Genomic DNA, 27043 nt, shown 5'->3' with positions numbered 1-27043 from the left:
GTGATTACAACAATATCGTTCCGTGGACTATGGTAATACTGTTCCAATTTTGGCCAGTGCTTAAAAGCAGTGGGTAAATCATAATCAGATCAGTCGGCTATTTAAGCGATAGACACATATAAATTTTCGTTTTTTGCGGTAGGACCTCTGGTCAAATACTCAATAGTCTGCAGTTGTCAATAAACAACAGTAAACACACTTTTATTTCTTCAAATAGCTGTAGTGAGTAGCCAACTCATATAGTGGAAAATGAATCAAATTATTTTGAAAGAATAAACTTTGGCCCGAAAATTTTTGCTGTCAACTTCATGAAGTTGTCAATTCTAGAAACATATACTTAGTCAGACTTATGACCTGACTTTTGTGGATTACGCAAAATCTGACTATTATTATTATTGTTCTACTTGGCCTAAGGCCGCGGGCTGCACACAAGTGATTGGCAGGGCGACGAGCGGTAGATTAAGTTCAATTATACATTGCGCTCCACCAAATGTACAACAACAACAACCTTTACAAGCTTTCCTTTACTCGGCTTTCCAAGCGATAAGTGTAACTGGTTAAGGAAGATGTATAGTATACTATAAATGAATCCTTGTGAACATCAGTTGCCTCTTGTTGGTCGGTTGAGGAACAGTAGCAACCCAAACACAAAAAAAAGCATGTCATATCATATCATAGCTTCGCCTGATTGAAAAATACCAAAGTAGATTTCACTATGAAAAAAAAATAAAAAATCTTTCGGAATGTTGAAGTTGCGCTCTTTCAAATGATATTCCACTTAGTATCTAGACTGACATTTTGCCCCCTTTTAATAATGGTTATTTAATACAAAAAAATACTTTCAATGTTTTTGGGTTAACTTTACTAATGACTATTCATAATTTCGAATCGATGGCTTAAGTAGTTCTCGAAATATTTAGCGTTGTGACAGACGTCGCACCATATAAAAAGGTACAAAAGGAGGGTTTCCTTTTGTCCAATCGGGCAGCTTAAAATATGAACTTCTTTTTCAAGTTTTTGGGTGTCTTCTATGGTTCCTCAACCCAACAAGGGAGCAGCAGCTGTATATCTCCTTAAAGCACTTAACGAGTTCTTGCCTGGGACGCTATTAATCATAAACATCTGTTGCTAGCTTACGTCCAATATCTACCTATTTCTAATAGATATAAACTGTGCGACCATGGAAGCTTGGTCTCACAGTTTCAAATTATAGATGCCCATATTATAGTATTGACTTTTAAAGCTGTAATATATCTATTGACAAGGAGTGGGATATGATGTTAAATTATCAAGTTATTCCCAAATTTATTGCTTTGAGAATTTCTCCATTGGACCTTATTTTTTGTTACTTACATTTTTTTTTACTTCTTCTTCAATAGACGTCAGAAATATAAATCTTATAATATAAAAAAAAATTATACATAGTATGTTAGGCCAAAGGTGTGTTGTGCACTTACTTATCTTACTTCATTAAGTATTATTATATGTATCAAAGTAATTCTTTAGTATATTTATAATGTTCTATGTGTGAAGATGCAGATATAACATTGAAATATTTGCAAGTCCCAGTTGCATTAATTGACTTGTAAACAATTGATGTGTTGAATACAAATTATATGTGGAGAAGTAGTTTAAGTAAGAAGTTGGTGATCATATGATTGTGTAACCTTGAATTTAGGACACAATAATGTAAGTATTTTGAGCTAAGGATGTTGTAAGTATCAATTTACTTAATACGTGATCTGTTGAACTTAATTAAAAAGCTATACTATTCTTAGCTTTGTGATTTGTGTTACAGTAACGGCAGCAGAAGATTGAAGATTGTGCTTGAGTGGAATTAGGTTAATAAGGAATAGTTTATGACCGTTTGAGGTCATAAACTGTCAAGTGTAGTGCGTCAGTATGGACCTGCCCGACTGCCCTCCTGGAGCTGAAGGCTACCAAGACTCTGTTACTGAAGTTCCCAAGAAGCCGGAGCTTGAAGACTCATCATGCACTAAGGTAAATATCTATTACAATATTTACTTATTAGTTATTTAAAAATAACTAACATTATTATTATTTAGAGACAATACAAATACAAACTTTGAAAACCTTAACAGGAATAGTAATTTCAGTAAACATTTTTAATCGTTAAGAGCAAATTAGTATGGTCTTAAGATATGTGGCCTATTTATCTACAAATGCTTTTTAAAGCCATTGTAACGTGTGTGATCTGAACTTCGGAACATTGTATAAAGGTTTACGAGATTTTAGGATTTTTTTTTATCTCTCATAATGTTAGGTTCCATCGTAGCGTCATCATTCTTACAATAATTTGTGATGCAGTTTGATAGCTAGAACTGAATTCTGAAATACATTTTATTTTTCTGAACTTTAGTCTATAGTTATTGCTGATCGTTTGGCATAGGTTTTAAACAAGATGGCAAATAGCTTCCGTGGACTACGCTTTGACATATGTTGGAGCTATTTATGACATCCTTGCTTACTAACTTGTAACAAAATAAAACCATTTAAAAATTACCTTTACTATACATTATATGTCTAATTCCTGATGGGCAGACGGTTTTTGCAAGTTTTACCTTTTTTTATCATGACATGTTTATTGAGTAGGTACTCATTATTAAGTTTATAGGTATTACAAACCTTATACTTCTGGGTGAATTGTTTTAAAAAATAAGACTGAATATCTGGTACTCCCAAACTAGATGTTTGCATGGCGTAACATAATTTAAGATTTCTATTTTCTAAAACCCTCGATATAGTTTTTATCTCACTGCTGAAGGAGGGTTATGTGTTTTCATGATCATAGGCGTTAGGTACCTGTAACACTTAGGTAAGGGTCTAAGGGTCATGTTGGTTTGGCAAGTAACTTTAGATTCCGTCATGATATCTTAGCATGAAGATGGAATGATTGTTGGAAAAAAAGGAAGCTGGTTCCACGATCATGCGTTCGTTCTGTCTGTTACAAAGCGGGTGGTGCTGTTCACATCATCAATGGCCCTTTGCACAGTTTTTAGAGGCAGCTCATAATATTATCTTCACAAGCCCACGCTTAACCGACCACCTTGTCATCTTCCTCGCGTTGTCCCGGCATTTTGCCACGTCCGCTTGGCAACAAATCCCAGTAATTGGCATGAGCACTAGTTTTTACGAAAGCGACTGCCATCTGACCTTCCAATCCAGAGGGTAAACTAGGCCTTATTGGGATTAGTCCGGTTTCCTCGCCACGTTTTCCTTCATCGAAAAGCGACTGGTAATAAATATCAAATAATATTTCGTACATAAGTTCCGAAAACTCATTAGTACGAGCCGGGGTTTGAACCCGCGACCTCCGGATTGCAAGTCGCACGCTCTTACCGCTAGGCCACCAGCGCTTTACCGACCACCTTATGCCACCATAAAGACGCAATAAGGTTACACTTCAATTATCCAACTTTATGTACCTTACTACTACTCTCAGATTTCAACCAAAACTCACTAATAAATAACTAAACATAAATCAACCTTATCATGGAACTAATACGGTTTATTATTATTTAGTTATTTATTACACAGAAGTTACAACTTTTTTGTTAAGGACAAAGCTGCACAAAACTACATTTGTTTGACTGTGGAGTCTCACTATTCTATACTTAATTAAATAAATTTATATTATAATTAGGTATGAACTTTTGTGGTAGTTAGTGAGTTTTGATTGTCACCTGACGATGTGACTTCGTTTTTTTAGCATTAGGAAGAAGTTTAGCGATCTTGGCGTATATTTTTATTAAAACCGCTCTTTTAAATAAGTCACAGCAAACGTAATAATAATAATTCTATAGCATATACATATTATGTTCATTTCTATTCTTTTGGTGGCATAAGTGATATAGTTCTTATTTTTTAAAGCATTTTTCAATAAAAAGACTTCAAGATCGTGTAGTGGAGTGTCACCGTATCTTTTGAATTTTACTTCAAAGTTTGTGCTGAGTTATCCTAGTCTGACTCTATTAGCTAGCGCTTTTAGGTACAATTGTTCGGGTGACTCGCGCTGATATGCTCAAGTCACTGTATAACCCGACCTGTTTATTGCATATACGACTGAATGTACGAGTAACATAAGCTATGCAAGAGCCATACGTGTGTGTTTTCATCTTAGAGAAGAAAGCGTGACACTGACAGCTTAAAGATAAAGACTAAGTGGGTATTAAAACAATTGTATTTATATATATAGGTATATATAAATGCGTGTGTTCTAACTGACTGACTCACCAACGCAGAGCAGAAACTACAAAAGTTAGGAAGATCAAATTTTAACATCAGGCTCTATCTATATTGTGTACAAGAAATATGAAAGTAAAAGTTTGTATGGAGTTTAAGTTTTATTTTAGGCTAGGAGCTAAAAAGTTCGTAAAAAGGTAGTTTACTAAAATAGAAGAAAACTTATTTCAGCGTTTTTGAAAGTTCATCCCCTAAGGTGGTGAAAAAAGGGTTGAAAGTTTGTATGGAGATCAATTATTTTTATGAGTGTGAGACTTGAAACTTTGTATAAAAGCATATTATACGAATACAATAAAAAGTAATTTCAGCATATTAAAAATTCATAAAATGGGGTTGAAAGTTATAATCCAATACAATCTTAGAATGGCATATGCATTATAATGTAAGAAGACAAGAAAGTTATTTCAACGTTTCTGTAAATTAAACCCCCAAAGAAGGTTAAAAGGGAATGGGGTTTTTATGTGGTACAGGTTTTCTTTTAAGCTAGGAAAATGAAACTTATTTAAAAGGCATTATATTAAAACAGAAGGAAAATTGCCTAAGAGGCCTATGAGAAAGATCCATACAATCGTACCTACAGATACAGATGGACCATCAAAACAGTGAAGGTCCCTTCCAGGTCCTTTTCTTAAAAGCCTCGGATCTAATATTGTTAATAAATGCTTTGTTTCTTTGGATTTGGAATATTTAATAACGTTTTTCTGCGTCAAACTTTTCGCGTTGATCCCCATTAACCCAAACACAGTTAAAGTGAATTCTGGATTTCTTGCGGATTTCCGATAATGATCGTATGGTCTTCATGATGATCAACTTTACCACAAGACTTTTAGGAGTAATATCATTTTTTAACAAATTAATTTAATAGCCGTAGGCGAAATACTTTGTTGACGATATCAGCTGGTCATGTGCGGTCAGACGGAATTTTCATGTAACAAACATAGCTCACTGTATTCGTATTTATGTATACATACAGAAAATACAATAAGTAACTCCTTATTCCACTTTCATGAAATTGGCCAATGTACAATACAAGTTTACATCAGTTTATGCGTTTTTACGGTACAAGTAAACTATCTAATAAAAAGTAGATAATTGCGATAGATAAGAACGATTCTTCAGTCTTTCGATTTCAGTAGAAATGAAAGGAATTGGCCTGATCACTTCCTGTGTAATTAGATTAAGTACGCTTTGGTGGTGAGTGGCGACCTCAACAACAAACATGTCCAAGTGTAACTTACCTACCTTACCTGCTCGTTTTTCCCGAAGGCAAACGAAACGTGCAAAAAAAACAAAATATATACAAACAAACTCCTTACAACGGGGTACACTTCCAGCAAACTACTTAGCTACTCGCTCTGCTATTATTAGTATCGATCGATAATGTCGATAAAATGTCAACAGTTAAAAACTTAAGCTCCATTGATTGTTCAAGAACTTGCAAGCAAATTACAATACATTGCTAACTACAGAGTATAGGTACCTGCAATAAATTCAGTTGATCGACCAAATACCGCTATGTAACGTAAATCGCATACAAGGTCTTGAACCGTCTAAATTGGGCTTTATGAACAGAGAAGCATATAGGTATTTCGATAATTTTTACGCCAAGCAAGTGTAGTTATTATCACGACGGAAACGAGATGAAAAAAAAATATTGTTATTAAACAATGTATTGTCTGAGGTTGTTTTTTGTCTGAAATAGTCGTTCATTTATTATCTTAATCATCTATCAGAAAAAAAGGGGTGTACAAATGTTATTCCGGACGATTTATTAATATTTACAGTATTTTTCTACGATTTCCACATAAAAAAAATCTAGTAACATGATAATCACTCAACTTTATTAGACTTCAATTTGACGGGCTTAAATAATTTCAAAATAGCTCAACCAAATAGTTATTGACTGTGGAAGAGTTGTAGTCTAAGGAAAAATCTTGCCCCGAGTATGATAGTGAAGTAGGCGTTGTACGGTGCCATATGTTTTGCAGCAACTGGACTGCCCGTGTCCAACATTAACTTTTGATAACTAAAGTGTAAAGTTTTGTAAGCAGCTGAAGGTACAACGCCTTCTGCAGCAGCCGTCAAATTCGAACCAAGATTTTTTCTTAAGTTTAACGACTTTAAAATTACATAATGAGTAATTACTCTTTGGCCCCACTAACCCTTTTATGGAATTGGTCTCATTACCGCACTTTACAATAGAGTTAGTTGTAATGTCAAAGAACAATTACAATTAGGAGGTTTACCTAAATAAGCCGGTTTTCCGTATATGTATTTTTCTGTCGTATTTCTACATATACAGTTTTCTCTAGTCAACCTCAGTTCTCACGTGTTTTCATTTGACATCCGATTTTGGTTATTAGTACCTAATTATGATGAAAAGTGTGTGTGTGAACCTACCATTACTTATATGGTGATGCAGTTCTTGGTGAGTATGACATTTGGCAAAACAAAAAACATAACTATTTATTTAATGAATAAAGTAATAAACGATTAGAACTGTTTTATTTGTGATATTTCCTACCAATATAGTTTTTACCATTTCACGAATGACCGCGCGTTTTTGTTCATTATCACACTAGCGGTTATGAAGCGGATGGACGAAGTGGTGAGTGTTCGTAAATCGCCAGTGTGATAAGACTGTTAAATTATACGTATATTAACACAAACGATTTCGTGATCTGAAGGAACTACATATTATACAAGTTAGGTTATGCGGTACGGGTTTTGTGTCGCACACAATATCTAGTGGTAGAGTGGGTGTGTAATAGAGAGGGGTGTTTACAGGCGGAGCAGGAATTCCAAGAGCATTTGAACAGCCTGCGCATCAGCTGCGAAGATGGCAACCAGCGCTGCATGGTGGAGCGCCGCGGGCGCGACGTGTCCGGGAAGTGGATCTACCTCTGCTACCCGTGTGCCGCCGTCTGCAGCGGCGAGACTATTCTGCAGGTAAACTATTCGCCATCTTTCGCCATCTTTTACTTTTCACTGTAGGTATCCAATGCTTGCCTAACTTCATATACCTAATATTGCTTTACGTCTACTGCTCTTATTTAACGTTCTTTCAAGATGTTAATATTAATTTATTGTTTTTTTTTGTAACTAAAGTACTATATATTTTGTATTTGTAAAAGGCTTCTCCATTTTTTTTGTTATGTAATTATGCTGCGAATGTACTAAATACACGTGTTTAAATTGAAGGATTATTTACAAATGGCTTTAATTTAAACTTATCTGTTTTTTAAGACACACATTTCGGGGAAAAAACACAAGATCAAGATAGCAATGAGAAATGTTTGGCCGCTAAGTCTTTTCGACGACCACCCTTTCATACAAACGGAACGAGGGACTAAAACAGAAGGTGAGGCGATTGTCATTGATGGGTAGGATTAACAATAGCGCAAGTTTCATTGACCGATTTATAAAACGTTGTAAATTGTCAAAAACTATTTTATTGACGATAACCATGAAATGTTAATTTACTTTTCTCTATAATGGCCGCTAAGGTTTCTTTGCTGGTAGAAATTTGTTGGCGAAGTGCATAGTATGGTCAGTAACATGCTGAAGTCTCGATTTACACGACAACTACATACAAATTCCATTATTTGACGCAGTCCGAACTTTTTTATAATTGGGAACGCCGTTATAAGTGTTATATCGAACTTGCCGTTACCGAAAGTCAAAGAGTTCATGTAGCGGCGAAGCACCGCCGCACCCCGCGGCACGCGCGTATCACGCCGCCGTACCTTTAGTAAGTACTTGTATGTACTACTCCGACGGCGCTATGTTTGCACAGACTTGGCAGTAAGTGACAATGTACACATATCCCGCATTACTTGACGTATCACTTGGCATCAAAACTTGGCGTGGTTCAACTCTAATCTCTAGTTATTGTTTTTGTGGGCTAATGGCTCGACAGGTTTGTGTAATACTGTTGGGCACATCTCGCAACTTATTTCCACAAACTTCATGGCCATTTTTCATAGGATGGGAAGCCCCCTATATGCATCATCAGGATTATAAACCATAGTGTTCAAAAACAAAATATTTTAACAGTCATAAATTCATAAATGTTTTCTGATTTATAATAAACTAGTAGGTGATATAAGTACGCATGCACTTACGAGGTCTAGTCAGAATAATTATTTTATTCCAGCAACGGAAAAGGTGTTGCAAAAGATGGCGCAGGAAGTGGACATGCACAACAAAAACGCCTCCGAGTTTGACAAGAAGTACGGCAAATACAGAGATGTCACATGTCACATACAAAGCATAGTAGATAATGTCACGTGAGTCAATATATTTCGCTACTTACACAAATACTTCGTTTCTCAACTTTCAGCCATATTGCGAGCTGGGGAATACATACGTAGGTACTAGGTAGTGTAGGTTTTACTGAACCTACATTTACTATGAAACTTATCCTAGTTATCCTGAAATCGCAATAAGTATGGGGTTAATGGATTAAAACGTAAAGCATGCGTAAGGCCTGTATGTATATGATGCTGCGTGTGAATCTCGTGTATTTTCTATCGTTTATTTAGTTTCATTCATCTGTCCCGTTGTATATACCTACCTATGTAATCAAATCTTGCAAGCTAAATTTAGATCTATATACATACTTCTTATTATTTGATTGAGCTGAAATGTTCACATACTTACGTAAATTGGGTGACGATGCAATATTATGGTACCATGAGTTGCGGTCTAGCATGAGTTGCGTTCTCGCGCGCGATTCCATACATCTTGCGCGACTTCAAGTATGGAGTCACGCGCGAGAACGCAACTCATGCTAGACCGCCTGATGTCATGATGGAGACCGGAGGTGTCCACAGAAACCCTGTGATAAAACAACGGAACCTTAATGTGTTTGGGTTTCTTAGAATTGTCTCGAAGTGTATTAGTTGAATATTGAAAGAGATCATTCCGCGCAGATGAAGCCGCGGGCAGTATCTAGTATTTATATAATATTTGACGAAGGAGAATATTCGTATTCGCTGCCGATCAGGTGATGAACGAATCCTCGTAGTTGGCACGGACGGAGTAGGTACGGGTTACCCGTAACGGGTAGGTTCCTGTGTGTTCGACAGTCGGTTTGATGTTGTGTTGTCGCAGGGCGCCGCTGCTGGGGCTGGAGTACCTGGTGGAGCACCCGCCCGAGCAGGCGCACTACGAGCCCTCCTACACATGCACCTTGTGCTCCAAGCAGGGCCACCCGCGCACCATCATCAACCACATGACATGCTTTTGGCACAGATACAATTATCTTGTAAGAATGTTTTATTTTTTATATTTAAACTTTATTGCACAAAATATATACAACAATATACAAATGACGGACTTAATGCCAAATGCCATTCTCTACCAGTCAACCATAGGGCCAAACAGATACCTACAATTGGTGCAGAGAGAGACAATGTATTGAGTGAATTAAAAAAAAAGCAAACTATACTTATAAATTTGTACCATGTTAATTTATCTAGTGGAGATCACTTTTAGGTTTTCAACTGGTTTTGTACTTTACGGACACCGCACGATAATCCGCTATTTCTATCACATGCTGAATTAATGAGTTTTATATAAGTACCTATTTTTTGCGTAGCCTACGCAGCTTAGGGGGTTTGTCATTAACGAATAAGGCCGATCTTTAAGAATTAATGTTCGTATAACATGCTTTGACCTCCGGAAACGTTAAATTGCGTAGTTATGTATTATTGATTTCACTATTTCACTTGTAACTAAGTAAGTAAGTAACTTGAGAAAAGTGACCTTCCATACATAGCAGCATAATAATGCAGTATGTATACCGGATAAGTTTAGTGAGAGTGGATGGTGTGACAGGTGCGCCACTTCGCGAAGGCATGCAGCCTCATGACGCCGTACCGCGCGCAGCCCAAGTACCGCGAGGGCGTGGCCGTCATCATGAACCGCCTGGCGCAGCGCATCGAGGACAAGTACGGCCGCCAGCGGCCCGTGCACATCGACAAGGAGGAATATGACAACGATAAGTTAGAACCGCACTGCTCTAATCACTTCGCTTTCAAAACTTCCGCCTCCATCATTATAGCCTATAATTTATTGGTAACAGAAACTCAAAAAATCCATAGACAAGGGTATTTTCGTAGAGCCTCCTCCTTTTTGGAAATTGGTTCCCAATATCGCCTGTCCCACAGAGACGAGACTAATATGGCTAGAATTTCCATCCGAACGGATTTTATCTTATTAATCCTAATTTAGAGCCCGTCCACGGAGCGTCCGGACGGGACGGAGTTTTAAAAGCGTCCTTTTGTGGCAGGGGTAGGTTTTATATCTGAAAGCATATTTATAAAAATATTAGTAGTACGTAGGCGAACAACACGCGAACGCGAAGCGAAGCGATGCGGCGCGGGGGAATCAATCCTTTGATAACTATGGAAGCGTCCTATGTGGGCGATCTCGTTGCGAACGCCGTAGGCTCGCCGCGCCGCTTAGCGTTCGTGAGTTATTCGCTTATATAAGACGCAGCGTAGGGGTTAAGCACGATTTCTCGCAAAACTCGACTTGTAGGTGCCGATGAATTAACTGTGCATTGGTAAGATTCGAATTACTGTTTGCTGCAGCTAGCTAGGAGCTAGCGCACCGCAGGTAAAAAAGGACATCTTACTCGTGCGTATAACAATAAGTAATGTAACTGTATCCTGAACTCGAATACGATGTCAATCATGAATCTCGTCTCGACGTCATTTTTTTTAATGATCTCGTTGCATGCCTTCCTTTTTTTGAGCTTCTGTGATTGTAACATTCTAACCTCCTCTTCAACAGGGAGAGTATTCACCAGTGGATATTCAAAGGCTTCCATTTCTCTGAAACTAACGGCCCTACCTTCGAAGAAGTGGTCGACATCGATCTAATCAACACGTTACTGAAATCAGGTGAGTGCGAATAATTACCAATACAATGACAGTGAAACCTGGGTAAGTGCATGGCATCTCAAGGGGCAAGCAAATTTGTCTCACTAAAGAGGTTTTCCACTTACCCAGGGTCTCAGTTAAGATCGGTTTTCCTAGGATCGCGGTGCCGTCATATAGCGGCAATCTCCATACTAAATAATACGGCTAAATATGGATGTCGTAGTATTTGTATGGAGACGGCCGCTATATGACGGCACCGCTATCCTAGGATACCAGAGCATTAGCCAGGTATAAATAAGTTTCTGTCTCATTTCCAGAGGGCTCCATTAATAGAGGTGAGAAATGTGAGAATAGAGGAGAAATGATTGTAATCATTGTAATCTTTAACAATAAAAAAGGTAAAATATTCCTTGTCCTTCAGAACATTGAGAATTTTTTAAAGTCTGTTTACAAAATATCGAATTTATTTTTGAATTATTTTACAAAGGATGGATTATGTCACATACAATTTTGTGTGGTTTTTCATATTACTTACGAAGAGCATCCGGTTCAATGGTTTTAACTACTAACACTAACAAAATAAAACAAACACGTTAAGACAATAAATTTAACCAAATCCGGAATTTGTAAGTAGACTAAGGGCCGGTTGCACCAAATTGTTCGTATCGTTAAAGGGTTCGCTAAATTTTTATGTATGGAAAGTTCCATAGTAAAGCGCCGGGGCGCGCCGGCTGACGTTGATCAGTCTGTCAAAGGTTGGTGCAACTGGCCCTTAGAATTAGTAAATAAACGAAAATTAATCTGCAATAAGGCTCCAGCTAAAGTCTATTTTGTTTATTTGGTAGACTAAAATGACATTTCATAGTATGAAATGACACATGATGTTCATACTAGAAATGTTATTTTAGTCTACCGAATAAAAAAATAGACTTTAGAGAGGTCATAGATTGACGTTATCTCAGATACAAAGGTAAATTCCTATAAGATATAAGAAAAACAATTGATCAAAATTGTTCGTCCAAATAGTCTCAGTAAAAGAGTTAAAATACACTTTCCATCTCAATCATAGAGGTAAATGTGACCATAAAATCGAGAATACTAATCCCAGTTATAGAGGTTTGTTTTGTCTCACTAATAGAGGTAATTCAATGGCAAAGTGTCGGGACCGCACCATGAGTCCCAGCTATAGAGGTTTCCCACTTATCCAAATTTCCGCTACACCTTATAGGTATTATATTATAGCACGTGTTAGGTAATGAATGATAATCCGACTGACTTAAGAGGATTGCTAAAAATACGTATAGAAACGGAGCCTTTAAATTGGTCGAGTAGATTTTACAACAAGGACTGACTAGCGTACTTGCCGTGTCTTTTAATTGAAAACGCTTTTTAAAAATCAGTAACTATTACTTATGAAAGCAAAATAATGTAAATAATCGTATATGATTCATAATTGTTACATACTTGCCGTGACTTATTTTTCAAAAGTGTTTTTCAATAAAAAGACAAGTCAAGATCGCGTAGTCTTTTTCTAATGCTAAAAAAAACGAACTATAAGGGTCGGTTGCACCAAACTGTGTGTCATTGTTAAAGAGTTCGCTAAATTGTATTGTATGGAAACAGAGTAAACCATTACCTTCGGTTTCGGCAAATCTGGTTTCGGTCGGACACTATTTTAACCATATACTATTGTTTCAGATAACGACTCAAAACTGGCATTGAGGTTAGTGCCTACTGGCTATATTGTTTTATTAAAGGGGACTACAGATTACCAGTTCGTCGGACGATATCAGCCTGTCAGTTAAACTTAAATGCAAAAGGTGACAGTACCGAACAACTGACAGCCTGATATCGTCCGGCGAAATGGTAATCTGTGAGCCCCTTAAGTCTTGAAAATGAATTGTGTAAATTGTCTCGCTCGGCACATTTTCTTTTTTGCTCTGTATTAAACATAAACAGCTTTTAAATTTATTAATTATTTATCAGGGGCATAGTATTAGTAGGATAACACGTATCTGCTGATAGGTATATGTATTTTGTTATAACTGCAGGAGCAGAGACAAAGATCCATCCCCGCCTCACGTGGCTGCGCCGTCTAAACCTCATTTCAACGCATTCACGGTTAGTAACGTAGATTAGGATTTAATTTAAAGCACGCATTAAAACATGACCCGTAAGTTGTTCGGGTTTGTGGGCCTGTCGTCGGTAGTGGCGTATTGGTACGTTGGTGACATTTTCGTGTAGTTTACCATCTATCAAATTCACTCGTATATTTATCGCCAGCAACTAATCCGGTGCTATGTCATATTATGAGCCTAGTTTTGTAACTTTACATATTTATATTTTATAATTTATTAGAGTTATAATAGGCGACATGACTAATATTTTTTATGGTATCAATCGATCGGGTTTATTTTTAGGATCAAATATGGGACCCATTGCATTAAAGTAACACAAAAGTCAGAAATTGTAGTCAAAGTCCGACAGTCGCACTTCACTCGCGAAACGCCCTATACAAAACGGCCAGAGGCCGTGACGTCATCGCCCATCTTGTAGTATGGACAAAACAAGAAAATTGCGTTTTTGTCGGTGAAATATTGCGTTTATGTATATAGTTGCTTTACAATATTATTTTGGATGAAATGTAAGGAATCGAATGGTACCCTTACTTTTATCGTATTTGGAAGTTAAAAAAAACTTAAATTTTGAAACTTTCAGGTCTTGTAATTTTTCAATATTTTATTTGAATATCCACATTATTGTGATAAATTGCTCGTTTGCTATCTATTTTACTAGATTTTGTTATAAAATTCAACATGTGTCATCATCCCTATTATAATGTGGTGTAATTGTCAGCGACAGGGGCGGCGGCAGGAGCGGCGGCGGTCGTTGGACGCGCTGTCGGACATCAGCGACGAGCCGGAGCCCCGGCGCCGCGGCCTCGAGCCCCCGCCGCGCGCCCGCCCCGAGCCCCCGCACGACCGAGACCCGCCCAGGTCACATACTAATGATAACTACTCCAGCCCTTCAATCTGTGCATTACTCACCTCACACCACTATTCCACCAGCCATACTCTGCGTAGTGACTTTATAGGTCATATTGAACCAATTTTATTATGGGATGGAACCAATGCCAAAACCGCGAAAAAAATGTTGGCTGTTCCATAAAATTCAGCGGTATCCATCAGCCGAAATGTATGAAACAGCACGACTAGGTACTTAGTGTCTCTGCCTTCTTAGCCTCGGGTTTATATTGGCTCAGAGTCACAATAATTGTACCATCACCTATGTAAATAATTCCAGTTTATATGTATGTTATTTTTAAAGTATCTGTACGACCAGCGACAGTAAAGTGAGTAAATATTGATGGTTTTTCTTACACTTGCCCGATGTTACTTGCCGACCGTCGCCAGTCGGCCTTAAAGTTAAAATTATTGAATGCATAATTGTAAATATTAGGGGCAAGTACGACCACCAGCGGCCGCGTTACGAGCCTTACCCGGACAAGCGGCGCACCAGCCCCTACCGCTCGCGCTTCGCCATCCGGAACCCCCCCACCGAGAAGCCTCGCCCCAGCGACAAGGTACGCCAGCCGGCCAGCACAGCGGCACTTACCTATATTGAAAGCTATTATTTGAAAATGTCTAAAAAATATGTATATATTCAGTCTTGAATTTTAATTTAGTCTCCAATCTACTCTCCAATGTTAGCAATACTGACTATATTTACAACTCGCTAGAGTCAGACCAAGATAACTGTGCAGCGATTGTTACAGCGCAGATGCGCCAGTGTTATTTTAAATAAACCTCTAACTTCCATGAAATTATGAGTTTATTTAATCGTATGGCGTATATACAATTATGAGTTATGACGTGTAAATAACACTTGCACCTCTGTACTTTAAAAATCGCTCCAGGGTTATCTTGATTTGGCTCTGGGACCCTTTGAAACTTATTACTTTTGTGATTAGGAATTAGCTAGGTTAGTCATATTAAAGCCAGAAAACTAGATATAGTTAATATACCTTCTGGTTTGTTGAGCAGCAAAGACCACCGAACTACGCATACAAGCTAAAGCTCGCTGAAGACAAGCGCACGATCGCTGAAGAGTCGGCGCAGAAAACCCTCGCCTACCACGAGAAGAACCCGGAGAAGCACCCGCTCTACCCCGAGGAGTGGAAGAAATTCTGGAACAGGCGGTACAAAGAAATACAAGCTGGTCAGTATCGCCGTGTGCACACTCGGCTAAGGTTAAATTATTCATACCTACACACACGTAGCTCTTCAATATTGTCATTTTGAAAGCCGCGTCCGCTTAATAGCTACTTCTGCTGGCTCTACTACGCTCAAACAGATTTCGTTTGTTGAATACGTTTTTATAATTGTTTACAGAGGGCAAGGATCCATCGAAACACGATTTTAAGCCAGAATGGATCGTGTTTTGGACGGCGCGCATGAAAGAATTGCACGACGCCGAATTGAAGGTGGTAGTGAACGAAATCTACCGAAAACTTTGTATCTCACCACCCGACATGAGACCGCGGTCGCCCGAGCTGAAGGCGAAGTCGATGGAGCGGCGTAGGTCTCCGGAGGCCCGGCGCCGCTCGCCGCCCAAGCGGCGCTCGCCCGAGCCGCGCGAGCGCGCGCGCGCCCGCTCGCCCGACCCGCGCCGCCGCGAGCCTCACTTCGAGCCGCGCCGCAAGTCGCCCGCCCGCCGCGTGTCCCCGGACCCGCGGCATCACCGCAGGTCAGAATACACACACCAAACCAGGGATGTTGCGAATATCCGCAACCGCGGAACTTCCGCATTGTTTTCAACATCCGCATAAAATCGATGCGGAGCTTATGCGGATGCGGATGTCGAACAAGTCGGTACAGGAACGTCTTAGCGGCGGCGTAAGTGCTAGGTAATTTCGTCATTACCTATAACGAAATCGTCTAGATCCAGAAAAGTCGGCCAAGTTACTGTTTATTAAATATAACGCACCTATATTCTTTCTCAAATACTAAACGTTTCGTTTTTTTTTTAATAAAAAAAATTTAAAAATGTAATATTTGACGTTTTCTAAGTACCTAATCTTGACATCCGCATCCGCATCTGCATCCGCGGATGTGAGCCTTTAAATATCCGCATCCGCATCCGCGGATGTCAAAAAATCTGCATCCGCAACATCCCTGCACCAAACATAATTGAATGTAATAGAGGTAAAGTCTAATAAATAAAACGTGCCCCTTAGTTTCAGATACAAAACAGATTGCGCTGTACTGCGCCATCTGTTTTGCGGTCGATTGTCAAACGTCAACGTTTACAATCGTAATCTCGTTTGCCTGTCAAATTCGAAGCACGAAATTTTCTTAGATTTTACGCATCTTGCTCAATCACTGTATGTTTGCTCACACTATCACCTACTTTAAAGTTAAGGCTAAATATCACTGTTTCACCCAGGGATTCCGGATACAGGGGTCTCGTGTTTGATCGTGCGAATACAATACTGCTTAATAAAATCAATGATTATTTTTATATTCTTTTAAGAATCTCATCCGTGTTCATACAGCTCATATTGCACAATTATATTGAATGGTACTGAATGGCCACAATAAGTTTGTGGCTTTAACTTTTAAAAATTTACTAAAGTGGGAAATTGTTTTTGACGTTTTTGATGTGGAGGTTCGATTCGAGTGATGCTTAAATAATTATTATTTTACTTTATTTTATCGCATGTTTGGAGAAAATCATTATATATGCCTCGGCAGGAATAGCAATTCGTGGATTCGTCTTCTTAATAAAATCGAAACTCATCCACGAATTGCCCTTTACCAGCATCTGCAATAATGTACTATTATTAAGGTTCAAATCAGTTTATTTATTGGTAAAAAATATTTTACAGGTCACACAGGTACATTTGAAATATGATAGGTAGTTAAATACAATTCTAGATAAAAATACAATGGTAAAAAGTTTACAATTCCATAAAATGAAGATCATGCAATAGTCGTTAATAAATTATATATATTTTTTTAAATAATCTCTTTCATAATGTCATAACATAAGGTCTTCAACAGAATAACATGCTTGGTCTAGAAGTAAACATTTAAGTTTTTTAGTGAATATTGAATCGCTTTCTGTAAATTTAATGTCATTCGGAATTTTGTTATATATTTTTGGAAGGATTTGAATGTTGTGTGTAATGCGTAGAGCGCGCAGCCCCGTGCGTACCAACTTCACACTGGAGTCGGTGCGCCGCAGCCGCAGCCCGCTGTCGCGGCGCGAGGCCGAGCTGCGCAACCGCAGCCCCGCGCCGCCCGCGCACCCGCACCACGCCGCGCCCAGCATGCAGACCGTCACCATCTCCGATGACGAACTTAAGATGTAACTTTTATTATATCTGTAACATCACGAAATGGAATTGAGGTCCATTTAATAAGCATTCATTAGAAATGTAGTTTATTTTTTATAAGTTTAAAATTAATATATTTGTGGAATTGTGGCAATTGTTACAACTTACAACAAAACTGCCAACACTGATTAGCGGTTTCTACTTTTATATCTTTTGTACCTACCTACATAAGCCTAAGATCGTCTGGATGGCACCATACTTTTAATACTTGTTTATTGAGAGGTCAATACACTGATGTGTTTCATTTCAGCGATGAGAACATATCACCGTGGAATTCGGACGACATGGATTCAATAGGGTCAGTGCCGGAGGCGCGGTCGCCGGGCACTCGCGCGGGCAGCGTGGCGTCGCGCGGGTCGCGGTCGCGGCGCGAGTACCGCGGGCCGCTCGCGCCCGCCGCCGCGCCGCAGGACCTCGGCCCGCCCGAGAACGTGGTGGTCACGCTGCGGCTGCTGGTCGCGCTAGAGGACTACCTCGGTAGTCTTGGACCTAAAATAGTAGACTTGCTCACCGAGGCTATCCGAATGGAAAAGGTATGAATTGGCATTGCCCTTAGTCCTCTGAGCCCCTGACACCTATCACCTGCAATCATTTTCGTTTTTTACTACGTTTATACTTTAATTCAACATAACATCAATATTTCATTGCATGTTTGACAAAAAAAAATCCTAAATTATTAGAAACAATTACAGGCGCATTGGTTGCTACAAATTGTTCACAAAGGTCATAGATAATAGAATTGCCCCACTGCTGTGTACAACAGAATAACGTTCCTTAGTAATCATGGGTAAACTGCTCATTTAAATTCCGGTAGTCCGCTCGAATTTAAGCTATGCGTACATACAACAACTGTTGGATCTTTCCCTGTCGCCTAAATGTTTGTTAGGTACTTCCGCACTTACGAATTAGTGGCCTCATTCCGAAACAGGACAAAGCGAACTCTTCGGAGGAGCTCCTGGAGCGAGAGACGGCGGTGGTGCTGATCGAGACGGCCAAGGAGAAGCTGAAGGGCGCCGTGCAGGCGGGGCTCGTGGCCGCCGCCGCCGCGGGCGCCGTGCGCGGCGCCATCGTGCGCGCCGCCGCCACGCTGCACGTGGCCGACACGCGCGCCCACAAACACAACAAGGTATACCTACTGCAAGGAGAAGCTGAAGGGCGCCGTGCAGGCGGGGCTCGTGGCCGCCGCCGCCGCGGGCGCCGTGCGCGGCGCCATCGTGCGCGCCGCCGCCACGCTGCACGTGGCCGACACGCGCGCCCACAAACACAACAAGGTATACCTACTGCAAGGAGAAGCTGAAGGGCGCCGTGCAGGCGGGGCTCGTGGCCGCCGCCGCCGCGGGCGCCGTGCGCGGCGCCATCGTGCGCGCCGCCGCCACGCTGCACGTGGCCGACACGCGCGCCCACAAACACAACAAGGTATACCTACTGCAAGGAGAAGCTGAAGGGCGCCGTGCAGGCGGGGCTCGTGGCCGCCGCCGCCGCGGGCGCCGTGCGCGGCGCCATCGTGCGCGCCGCCGCCACGCTGCACGTGGCCGACACGCGCGCCCACAAACACAACAAGGTATACCTACTGCAAGGAGAAGCTGAAGGGCGCCGTGCAGGCGGGGCTCGTGGCCGCCGCCGCCGCGGGCGCCGTGCGCGGCGCCATCGTGCGCGCCGCCGCCACGCTGCACGTGGCCGACACGCGCGCCCACAAACACAACAAGGTATACCTACTGCAAGGAGAAGCTGAAGGGCGCCGTGCAGGCGGGGCTCGTGGCCGCCGCCGCCGCGGGCGCCGTGCGCGGCGCCATCGTGCGCGCCGCCGCCACGCTGCACGTGGCCGACACGCGCGCCCACAAACACAACAAGGTATACCTACTGCAAGGAGAAGCTGAAGGGCGCCGTACAGGCGGGGCTCGTGGCCGCCGCCGCCGCGGCGCGGCGCCATCGTGCGCGCCGCCGCCACGCTGCACGTGGCCGACACGCGCGCCCACAAACACAACAAGGTATACCTACTGCAAGGAGAAGCTGAAGGGCGCCGTGCAGGCGGGGCTCGTGGCCGCCGCCGCCGCGGGCGCCGTGCGCGGCGCCATCGTGCGCGCCGCCGCCGCGCTGCACGTGGCCGACACGCGCGCCCACAAACTCAACAAGGTATACCTACTGCAAGGAGAAGCTGAAGGGCGCCGTGCAGGCGGGGCTCGTGGCCGCCGCCGCCGCGGGCGCCGTGCGCGGCGCCATCGTGCGCGCCGCCGCCACGCTGCACGTGGCCGACACGCGCGCCCACAAACACAACAAGGTATACCTACTGCAAGGAGAAGCTGAAGGGCGCCGTGCAGGCGGGGCTCGTGGCCGCCGCCGCCGCGGGCGCCGTGCGCGGCGCCATCGTGCGCGCCGCCGCCACGCTGCACGTGGCCGACACGCGCGCCCACAAACACAACAAGGTATACCTACTGCAAGAGCCCGACCTGCTAACAAAACGATACAACTTAACGGTATTGTGTATCGTTTTATAGAAAAGTTAAGGATTTCGTTGCGTGTTCCATTTTCGGAAACTTTTGACTGTAGCGGCGATTCCAATATTCGTTGCGGATAGCACGCCTATCGTGTCATACGCCACACGTTAAAAACATTGATGACACGCCTGTCGTGCCATTCGCATCGAAACGGTTAACGAAATTGAAATGTAAAACCCGGGTAGATAGACTAACTTAATTTCCAAAAAACAAAAACAACGCACGCTTACCATAATAAGCCAGAACGTTTTGTAGAAAAAACGAGTGCTTATTGTCAAAATCTGACATCAACAAATACAGAAAAATTAGAAAGAAAAAAACTGTAAAGTCATCACGACGACATTACAAGATTGCAGATGGGTAATTCCACGAAAAGAGTATAACGCATGTTGCTGTTTCAGTGCGTTCACAAACATGTATTTAGACTATATTAATAAATTGTGCATTGTTTAATATACTTGGTCAAGCAGATATTGTCAGTAGAAAAAGGCGGCAAATTTGAAAAATGTAGGCGCAAAGGGATATCGGCACATAGAAAATTTGAATTTCGTGCCTTTTTTTACTGGCAAGACTTGCTTGACCAGCTATACATTAGTATTTATGTAATGAATATGTGACATTCCGCGACGAAAGGTTATTTAGTGTACTCTTAGTCGTAAGGTATAATTAGACATATTATATATAGTACATACCTATTTATGTAGAAATTTTAGACAATAGATGTAGCACCGACCGGAAAGTCTTATCTCAACAGCATAAGACTTTCCGGTCGGGGCTACATCTATTGTCAAGTAGCAGTACTGATAGTTCCGCTACTCGATGCTAGATGCTAATAGTCTTTTTGATACTAAAACTGATGTATGGAGTGAGCACTCTATGTATTTTTTTCTCTATGGTACTTGTGATATTCAGGGTTTAAAGAGCGGCTCGAGCGCAGCACAGGCAGGCGGCGCGGGCGCGGGCGCGGGTGCGGGGGTGTCGGTGGCGGGCGTGGGGTCCGTGGACCGCGCGCAGATCGCGCAGCAGATGGCCGCCGCGCTCGTGGCGCAGGGCAAGACCGACGTCTCTTCAGAGGAGCTCGCGCAGCTCGTCGACGCCGTGGTCAGTACTAATACAATTCATGTACACCTCATCGGTATCGTCTTGGGTCGTCCCATTCGTTTTTCGTCAAGTTCTTAAATTAGTCCTATTCTGCTTTCGTCACTCATTCTACATTCATCACAATCGTCGGTGGCTTTCAATGTAGAATGAGTGACGAAAGAAGAATAGGACTAATTTAAGAACTTGACGAAAAACGAATGGGACGACCCAAGACGATACCCACCTCATCTTATACTCTCAATCATAAGTATCATAACACATTCTCTGACCTAAGTGGCAGCTGAACGTAAGTGGAATAATTCATCCAACCTTAGGGCTAAATGGGCACTTTTAGACTGATTTCTTTAAATTTGTCTTATGTATTACAGATAGATGGTTCAATCAATATTTTATAACATTTTGCTTGGTTGCCAAAAAGTTAGAAGCCTATAACTTTTATAATAAATAAATGGATTTAAGTAGAATCCTTCGAATGTTTACGAATCGACCCCGCGGAGGGGGTACATTCGTACATGGTAGGGGAATATTTATTCAGAACACATCAAAATAATTATCAAATATCGGCATATTTGATCAGTATGAAATAGCATTTTCAACAAAAATATGTATATATTTCTTACATAACATGTAACATGGCAGAGACAGGTTTTTGTAAGACAATGTTCCCCTCAAAACATCTTTTGCCGACGTCATATTTTCTTTTATTTTACCTATAATGGGGATCTACTATCTTTCTGCTTATGATGACATTTTGGTAATAGGGTATTATTTGCCACATTATGTTGAATTTTATAACTAAATCTAGCTAACCAGTAAACAAGGTTAAGGCATCGTACACTACCTATAGCTTACGAGTATGTCAGGTGATTTAAAAAGTAAACAACTAAGGTTTTATGTACTGTATAATCAATATAATCATCCATGATTTTTTTCATTAAAATGTGACATCATGCAGCGCCCCTATTTCATTGGTGTTTTCGTATGGAATGGCCCGAAACTAACTATGTACACATTTACATATGCATCCGTACGTGCACTTTCGTCCTACATATTGAGTCCAGTTGGGCGCTTGGTAACTAATCCCAAGAATTGGCGTTGGCACTAGTTTTTACGAAAGCGACTGCCATCTGACCTTCCAACCAGGAGGGTAAATTAGGCCTTATTGGGATTAGTCCGGTTTCCTCACGATGTTTTCCTGACCGAAAAGCGACTAGTATATATCAAATGATATTTCGTACATAAGTTCCGAAAAACTCTTTGGTACGAGCCAGGGTTTGAACCCGCGACCTCCGGATTGCAAGTCACACGCTCTTACCGCTAGGCCACCAGCGCTTAGAAATCCAATATTAAGTATGTAAAATTTATTTAATTTAAACCAGTGATCATTTCTTATCTGTAGACTACCAACGCAAAAATTAGATTGATGCATATTAAATTTTATTTGCAGGTCGGGATAGCAGAAGAAAAGAAACGACAAGAACAATCCAAGAAAAGGATGGAACAAAAAGTGACTGTTGCTCCACCCGCCAAGACCGTCAGTGGAACCGCTTCGGCCTTGCAAATGTTGCAGTCAGCTTATGACGAGAACGACAAGAAGTAACACCACATTATCTCTCTCAACTTATGCATTATAATATAATACCTATTTTAAAGGTCTAATAGTCGCTAATTCACACTGATGCCAATTTGCACGCCGACCTTTACCTACTATTAACTTAAGGCGATGGTATACCCAACTGACATTCGGCGATGGACACGGTTTATGTGCTTGCGCCATATAGTATAAATGATAAATGAATATATAAATAAAGTATAGGTACCTACATGAGGTGCACTCTCTCCATTCGACTTATTGAGTATTGAGTTTTAAATACTTATGAGCTTCAAGTTTTCTCTTATTTTCGAAATTGTCCATTTCAAAAATCGAAGCTTTCTATATTTCTTGTGTAACTTTTCACAACTTACACGCCTGCCGTGTTACAGCTCGCACGCGCTCGGGAGATTTAAACATATTATGTACTGCGAAGTACTTACTTTAGACATTTAAGTACCTCAGTCCTGGTAAATAAATAAATAGTAAATAATTTAAAAGTGAATACTTGCTTTGTTTAATTTAATGCAGAGCGGAAAAGGCGGACGCACCAGACGCTATGGACGGATTATCAGACTCTGATCTGGAGACATTGTTAAAAAACTTTAACGAGCTTTCGGCGGAGGAACAGCACAGCCTCATAGCATACCTGAAGAAATTAGAAGCGCGTGAGCCTCAGCGGGTGGAGCGACTTAGGCAGTACGTGAGCGCAGCCGCATCGCCCGGCGCGCCCGCCGCCGGCGCCGCCGAAGCCCTCGGCGCGCCCGCGGACGAGCCGCCCGCGCGCACCGAGACGCCGCGCGCCGCGCCCGAGCGCAAGCCCGCGCCCGCGCCCGAGCCCGCCGCCGCCGTTAAACCCGTCGCCATCGACAGCGATGATGACGACTACACCGTTGAGGAGGCAAGTTTTGAATTCACAGTAGTATTGACTGAGGCTCCGTTGGGAGGCTGATAAACCCTAGTAACACTTATCATTATGTATAACCGACTGATAAAAACAGTTGAGAAAGAGAAAGCAAATACAATCCGACAAGAATTTGTAGAATTTACATTAACAGACACTTAAATATTAAATTTACTTTATAATTGGCATCACTAGATTACGTATGTAAAAACAAAAATTGGCCAAGAGCATGTCAGGCCATGCTCAGTGTAAGGTCCCGTAGTTACTATTTTGTCAGAATAGGCTAAATGGGAGTTATTATCATGTAGGTACATTACAAGCAGAAAGGAGTACTTTCGCAGCGCTTTGTATTTGTACGAATTTTTACTGAGAAGAGAATACTATTTTGTAATAACTCAAAAACGGCTAAAGTGATCATGCTCACTATAGTTTTCATTTAATGTCTTTCTTAAGCTCTATTTCTACGATTTTTGTCATATTTTTGGACCCATGTAGTTCGAAAGTCATAGGGCCAAGCGCGCGTCGGTTGTATAAGGCAGCCAGCCTTCTGGGCACCCTGCCCGTTGACAGCGGTTTAGGGCAATTTTTTTACCTGTAGATTTAGTAAGTTTTATTATGTTGTTTTTTTAGATTTGTGTGTTAATAAACGTTTAAAGCACTGCAGCACTCAAATAAAAATACTCCAGGACGGCGTATCTCTAGATATCTATGCTCGGTACATATCCGTGCATTCCTGGAAAAATTGTATTTCAGGGAACTCAATAGAAATACTCACATATTTAAAACTACTTTCTGTTCTAGGTATTCAAATCTGTAACAGAAAAAGTAAAAGAAGACCAGATACGTCAGGAAATGGAGATTGTCAAGAAATCTTTGGAAGAGACGAAACCAGAAACGGTCGCAAGCGAAGTAGTGAGAGCTCCTCTGACTGATGTATCCAAAAACATGTCGTCAGCGGCCAACTTGCTGGCACTAGTGCAAGCTTCGATCCAGTCCTCGGCGGCCGCCACGGGCTCGCTCGCACCTCCCTTGGGCGTGGTCGCCAGCACCCTACAGCCGAGGTCTTTCGGCGATATGCCGATCCCGCCGGTTCACGGCGAGCCGAACAAACCGCAAATGCAAACCGTTCCCATAACGACACTGGCCGCTCCACCCGCCCACCAACTCGACGGCTACAACAACCTGCAGCACCATGCTCCCTTCACTAATCACCATAGCTCATTAGCGGTACCTATACACGACAGGCCCAATTTTGGCGGAAATAACAATTCTCATATCAATGTTTGGGATCAAAGACCGATGCATAATATGCCAGACGTAAGAGGTTCTATGTTAAGGGCTCCCGGATATAGTAATTATGGGCAAAACAATCCGTACAACCAACAAGGACCCAGGGGTAATTTCATGAACGGTAGAATGCAGGACAGTTACGATACGAGGCAGGATGGGATGAGTCAACAGTTCGAGCGAGCCCAGTATGATCAAAACAATTATGGTCGTAGAGGAGGCGGCGGAGGCCGAGGTCATTTCGGCGGTCCTGGGGGTGCCAAGAGGGGCCGAGGACGCGGCTATTACTAAATTTCGAGTTTAAATTTTCATTGACTCATAATAGAAGAATACCTAACTCGTGGTTCTATTCATAGATTGATGGAGTTACTATTTACTCTACTTTATTCATGATTTTTATGAAACTTAATTCCTATGTTAGTTAAAATCCTTTTTTGCAATGCTCCCAATATTTTATGTACTTAGGGCATAAAAAAAAAACTTTTGTACATGTTGAATTTTTTGTGACTCCATACTTGATACTTGCGTGTAGCTGTTGAAACTATGTATCCTCCAATCCAGAATTAAAAAAAGTAAACTGACAGCTAAAACTGCGGGCGGGCGTGTATCTCATGGGATTGCCGCGTTATTGTGTAAATGTTTTTTAACTGAATGACAGTTTACTGTAGAGTCGGCGAGTGTGTATAGGGAACGTGCATGAACTGTAGCAGGCAGCATAGGAGCCCCCTGTTTATTGGCGCGAAGTGTAAATCTCAAGTTTAAGCTTTCAATGGCAGATGCAGAGCCTACAAATGCATAAGAAAACGTTCGTGAAATGTAGAGAGCAGCACTTGCTTTGGCGTGAAGTGTCAATGTACAGTTTGTTTCCGATTCAGGCCACAAGATGGCAAACCCTCAAACGCGTGTTTCCAAGTCGCGAATGTTTTATCAATGACAAAATAAACTTAAACATAGCATTAACTATTTTTTTTATTCATTTCATTCCATCAGAATATTCTTTAAAAGCGGTTTAGACTCGCGCGCGAGCCACGAGACGAGCCGAGAGCATCCGAGAGTAAGCGCTGGGCTCGTGGTTCGTCTTGCGGCTCGCGTGGAGGAGCGGTTTTTTGGGCACGAGCCAAAGGGGCTCGCGCGGGACGCGCGCTTGCGTTCACACTCGCGTTCGGCTTGTCATTCGGTTATAGACCTTATGCCGTGCTGTTAGTGTTTAAAATATATTAGCTCGACGAGCTTACGAGCCACGGGACGAGCCACAAGCCGAGACACGAGGCGAGAGTGTAATCAGTAGCTCGACGGGCTTACGCTACGTCTTACGTAGGCGAACAACGCGCGAACGCCGCGCGGCATTCACGTCTAAATCGCTCATGTACGAGTAGGACATACCTATACGTATCATCGGTTTGTTTCATCCTCGCCGCGCCGCGCCGCGTTCGCGCGTTGTCCGCCTACGTAAGCCGTAGCGTTACGCGCTCGAGGCGAGCCACGAGACGCGCCGCGAGCCGAGAGTTTAAACCGGCTATTAGGTAGACTCCGACCACGCTAACTTTGCACAATATTGGCAGTAAGAACGCATACATATAGGTATATAATAAAAATACATGCGTAACACTTGGCATGAAAACTTAGCGTGGGCCGACTCTAATGTAACTACTGGAAATTATGCATGTTTTAGTGTATAGTTAGATGTTTCATACAAACAACTTGTTATTGTTGTATCTCCTTAGAAAAATAATTGGGGCATTATCTATGAAAAGGGACCTTATTGTCGATGGCGCTTACGCCGCACAGCGTCGCACGGCATTGTATTTATATCGGAGCATCGTTAATAATGGCGTAAGCGCCATCGACAATAAGGTCCCTTTTCATAGATAACGTCACAATTAGGTACTTACCTAAGTAAATAATATAGTGGCTTGTACGAAGCAGTAAGTAGCACAGAATAAATAATAGTACTAGGACTACTAGGTACAGAAGATTCACTCTCTAACAAAAGCAAGCGCAAGCAGGCGTCCGTTCCGTAACCAGTGATATGCCAGTGATTATTGTGAAGAGGGCGCTGTTATTCTCATGTACTTATAGGGTGACAGGTCAGTCATCTTCCTGGCGTTATCCCGT

At 41.7% G+C, this 27043-nt stretch overlaps 1 protein-coding gene across 1 annotated transcript; it reads left to right on the top strand.

Moving 5' to 3' along the window:
• Positions 1-1534: 1534 nt before the first annotated feature.
• Positions 1535-25289, top strand: LOC134660647 (uncharacterized protein CG7065-like). Its single transcript, XM_063516423.1, has 26 exons — positions 1535-2001; positions 7051-7212; positions 7510-7624; positions 8420-8552; positions 9379-9532; positions 10105-10271; positions 11065-11174; positions 12852-12876; positions 13205-13274; positions 14010-14149; positions 14532-14736; positions 15197-15371; positions 15545-15899; positions 17349-17522; positions 17801-18083; positions 18479-18721; positions 18838-18966; positions 19007-19111; positions 19152-19256; positions 19297-19401; positions 19555-19661; positions 19724-19973; positions 20958-21146; positions 22594-22742; positions 23269-23638; positions 24443-25289. Exons 1-26 carry the CDS (start codon positions 1903-1905, stop codon positions 25217-25219), a joined length of 4896 nt encoding a protein of 1631 aa, XP_063372493.1. The 5' UTR covers positions 1535-1902; the 3' UTR covers positions 25220-25289.
• Positions 25290-27043: the final 1754 nt, after the last annotated feature.

This window comes from Cydia amplana, chromosome Z (genome assembly GCF_948474715.1).
Source record: "Cydia amplana chromosome Z, ilCydAmpl1.1, whole genome shotgun sequence".
Taxonomy (NCBI): Eukaryota; Metazoa; Arthropoda; class Insecta; order Lepidoptera; family Tortricidae; genus Cydia; species Cydia amplana.
This window is presented reverse-complemented; position numbering and strand designations above follow the sequence as displayed.